The sequence below is a fragment of the Psammomys obesus genome, unplaced genomic scaffold (assembly GCF_907164565.1).
Source record: "Psammomys obesus unplaced genomic scaffold, mPsaObe1.curated_primary_1811, whole genome shotgun sequence".
Lineage (NCBI taxonomy): Eukaryota > Metazoa > Chordata > Mammalia > Rodentia > Muridae > Psammomys > Psammomys obesus.
The window spans coordinates 7,650,835-7,654,928 of NW_026595981.1; the positions used below are offsets into that span (position 1 = coordinate 7,650,835).

General features: G+C 45.7%; 1 protein-coding gene across 2 annotated transcripts; it reads left to right on the plus strand.

The window, feature by feature from the left end:
* The first annotated feature begins 1,269 nt into the window (after positions 1–1,269).
* LOC129686115 (C-C motif chemokine 12-like) lies at positions 1,270–2,770 on the plus strand. Of its 2 annotated transcripts, none has more exons than XM_055619831.1 (3): positions 1,270–1,393; positions 2,042–2,156; positions 2,543–2,770. In XM_055619831.1, the coding sequence occupies exons 1-3, from the start codon at positions 1,318–1,320 to the stop codon at positions 2,646–2,648; spliced, it is 297 nt and encodes a 98-aa protein (XP_055475806.1). In that variant the 5' UTR covers positions 1,270–1,317; the 3' UTR covers positions 2,649–2,770. The 2 variants fall into 2 exon arrangements, with proteins under 2 accessions (XP_055475806.1, XP_055475807.1); XM_055619832.1 differs by having other exon boundaries at positions 2,048–2,156.
* Positions 2,771–4,094: the final 1,324 nt, after the last annotated feature.

The following is a 4,094-nucleotide window of genomic DNA, read 5'->3' on the forward strand; positions in this document are numbered from 1 at the left end:
AGGACCTCATCTACTGAGTTGTATCACACATTGCAGGATTCCCACTATTGAAGTTCACCCACTGCGTATACTCACTATGGGATCCTCTTCATTGCAGGATTCTACACATTACAGAATCAGCTCCACTGTGGAACCCTTCCATGAGATGATCTCCCTCACTGTAGGATTCCGCTCACAGAAGGATCCAACTCACTGTGTGGTCTTCCTCCATTGCAAGATCCCACACACAATAGCATCCCTCCATACACATACAGTGAGATCCACTCATTGCTGGGTCACACCCACTATAGGATCCCCTCCCATTACGGGATCCCATGCGCTGAAGGATCCCACCCACTTAAAATCACACTGACTAAAGAATCAGCATGCGTCACCCAGACCTCTAAGACACCAGGACTTTGGGACTTTCAGACAGTGAGCCAAGAATAATGATGTAGTTTTATAAACCCAGCTATTTGGAAAATCAGGGCAGTAGGATCACAAGTCCAAGGTCAGCCTGTTCTACCAAATTATTTCAAGGCTTGTTAGGCAACTAAGTGAAAACTATCTCAAAAAAGAAAGGGGAGAGAGGAAGGAAACAAGGAAGGGAGGGAGGAAAGAAAGGAAGGAGAGAAAGAAGGAGGGAGAAAAAGAGAGAGGAAGAAGTGTAGGTCATATAGCTGTAGCATAGTGATAGAGTACAGGCCTTGCATGCACAAGGCTAAGCTTAGCATGTATAATGTGTTAACTTGTCTAATGTGTATAACAAAAGGAAGGAAGAGACAAATGAGGAAAAGAGATGGCTTGTGTACTCAGGATCCTGTCATTCCTCCAGGGTTATTAGGAGCCTAACTAGGTTCTGAGGAGCTCACCTGCTTTAGGCTTGCAGAGGCAAACCCTTGGCCTATCTCCAGCCTCCTGGCACCCTCCAAGAGGCAGATCTTGGCCTGTCTTTACTCCACTGTGACTTCTAGTTTCTGTTCTTTCTTCCATACAGATGTTTTTCCATTTCAAAGAAATGAGAACCCTTGTCCAGTGAGATCACTTCCTCCATGTTGCTGGGCTCAGCTGAATACCTTTGTGCCTCTGTTTCACTGTCTAATCTGGCAGTAGACAGAAACTGCACAGCTTCCTTCTGGTAGTGAGGAAATCACCATGGGATCTTGATGCCTACTCAGCACAGTCTGGAGGATCTTACTTCATCCTTCCTTTGGTAGGATTCTGCCAGGCTCCCTGCTTCTTATAAAAGACTGATGGAGCCTCCAGAGGAGCAGAGAAGGTGACACTAACTCCTGAAGCCTCCAGAATTCCTTTCATTCCAAAGCCTTTGACCTCAACATGAAGATCTCTACAGCGCTTCTGTGCCTATTTCTTATGGCTGCCACCATTGGCCCACAGGTGTTGGCTAGGCCAGGTAAGGCTTCTCCTTTAATCTCTCAGCACATTCCAGAGCTGCTGCATGGTCTGCAGTTTTAAGATGGAGAGACTAAAGTGACAAGAGGAGTTAAAAAAGAGTCATTATGTCACAGCGGGTCTGAGAGCCAGAAGCAAGTGCTCAGAGCACTGAGGCCAGGCCTCCTGATGCCCCATGACACCAGCTCTGGAGCAAGATGCTGCAGGTAGCCACTACAGATACCCTTCTCTCCTTGTTCAGGGATTTTTCCCCAAAGTGGTCCTGTGAGTGAGAAGGACATCTCAAGCAATAAAGGAGTGCCAAGAATGATGGCCTAAAGAAGTCCTTTGGGGTTATGGTCCAGAGTGGCTTCTGAAACAGCAGCCACATGTGGATATAGAGAGGCTTCTTAGATTAAAAATGGGTTGACTCACAGCAGCAGGCTGATGTACAGCAAGTTCTTAGAACTTACTTTCCTATGTCAGAAACTGATGAGATTTTCCACACACAGTCAACAGCAAGGGCATATTCTGCTATATTCTGTGACTGGGCCCCTGATACAGACCTTGGGAGCTGTGACTCTTAGGTACAAGCCAGCATTCTCCTTTGCTTGTGAGAGCACCCTGCAATGTCTCCTAACTGTCTCATTCTTTGCAAAATCCTTTTCAGATTCAGTGTGCATCCCTGTCACCTGTTGTTATAAAATGGTTAATAAGTTCCGCGTGCAAAGGCTGAAGAGCTACAGGAGAATCACCAGCACCCACTGTCCCCAGGAGGCTGTGATGTAAGCCCGCCATGCCCAGCACCCTATACTAGTTTGCTATTTGAGGAGCAGGAGAGAAGTCTGAACTCATGGCTATAAGTCAAACAGATATAGTATCTTACCTGTCTGGTTCCCTCCTCAACTAGGAAAACTAAACCCATTAGAGAACCATATTTTTCCATCAGCTCGAAGAGGCTGTACCCAATTGATTCAGCCAGGAGACTGGAGAGATCCAGCTAGGAAAGCAAGAACAGGGCTTCTTCCTGACTCTTCTTTTTTTCACCTCTCCCAGTCTTCTCTCCTGCCACTTCATCTATGGAGGAGAAGAAGAGGCCTGATTGGCTAATAGACCATGTCCTGAACAGAATGCCCAGAGCCCTTGGTCTAACCATGTCCTCTCCCCACAGCTTCAGAACCATACTGAATAAGGAGATCTGTGCTGACCCCAAGAAGAAGTGGGTTAAGGACTCCATAAAGTACCTGGACCAGAAGTCTCTAACTCGGCATCCTTGAACCTCCCTGTCTAGGCTGAGAGTCCCAGGAAAATCTTATGTACTTTCCCCCAACCTTCCCCGTGAGCAGTGTGATAGTAATTTATTATGATATCTAAAGAGAGGTGCCTTTAATAATTTAAAGCACAGACCTGTTTAAGAAATATTTAATGATATTTAACTTATATTTTGGCCAAATGAACGGAATTTAATTTACAAACTGTGTGGGTGTTTTTCTATGGACTCGGTTACATTCCTGGAAAAAAGTCAGTGTTCTCCCTCCCGCCTGCCTGTGGGATAGTGAGAACCATCCATGACACACTAACATACAAGCTGTTGTGTTCTTAGAGAAGCAGTGTTTCTTCGAGTGGAGTGTGTGCTTCTTACTGCTCTGTTCGGTGTTGTTATAAGGACTGGCACTTTCAAAGAGAAATACATGTGTTCTTTTTTAAAATATCTTTTATTTAATCACTTAGCACCCTGATACCAGTCTGCCCCCTCCTCACCTCCCTGTCCCACCCTCATTCCCCTATTCCACCTCCTCTCCTTCTTTACTATAAGTTTGGGTCATGTTAATCTGGAAGTGAAACTCTGCAGCAGTGGGTAACAGTGTGAAGGACTGCCCTGCGGAAATGTCTTTCAGCTGGCCGGAACTCTGCTGAGGCTCAGGAAGAACATGGTAGCACATAGCAGGCCCCTCCAGGCCTCTAGCTCCAGTCCTCCCATTCTCTGAAGTTAGCCATTAGCTTCTCTAAGACTCTTTCTTTTCTCACCATGCTTCTCTTTTCACAGAATCCCATGACCCCTCCTAGATGTCCGGAGATTTTTCTCTCTAACCCCAGAGTTTTCCCTGTAATAAAATCTGAAGCCCAGAGTAGTAACATGTTAGGAGTGAAACAAGTCCTACAAGGAAAACTAAACATCTGTGTTCCACATCTATTTTGGATTTTTTGAATTAAGGATGGCTCTCCAATGCATCTGCTGTGGAAGGGCAGTGGGTATGATAGACTGAAAATGCAGAGTACGCTGAGCTTTCCAAGAAAGAGGGGAGGGTACTGAGCCAGAAAAAAGGGATCCAGCCATGGCCTCACACAGCAGCTATTTAACAGGGCTAGTAGTTCTTAGACTCAGGCTAATTTATTCAAGTTATGATCTTAAATGTCTGTGCTCCTTCAAGATTCATACTGGAATCTAGTCTTGGCCCTTTGTGCTGTGTGTGTTCTGTATGAAGACAGTAAGGTAACTTGCTTTAGAAGTCTAGCTAGAGGGCTCAAATAACACAGCATGGCCACTGGTGAGGCAACCTGGCTACATGCCAATATAGCAGAGGGTTGAAAAGGAAACATGCTGTGTGCTGAAGAGGCTGGGCACATAGAATGACCACGATGATTCATCTCTGTACCTTCAAACCAGCCCTAGCGTTAATCCATTCGCAAGATCCCAACACCAAAGTTTCCTTCAACTCAGC

Coding starts and splice junctions, on each gene's coding strand:
- LOC129686115 (XM_055619831.1), top strand. CDS start 1,318: ATGAAGATCTCTACAGCGCTTCTGTGCCTATTTCTTATGGCTGCCACC. Junction 1,394..2,041: donor ACAGGTGTTGGCTAGGCCAG/GTAAGGCTTCTC, acceptor AATCCTTTTCAG/ATTCAGTGTGCATCCCTGTC. Junction 2,157..2,542: donor TGTCCCCAGGAGGCTGTGAT/GTAAGCCCGCCA, acceptor CTCTCCCCACAG/CTTCAGAACCATACTGAATA.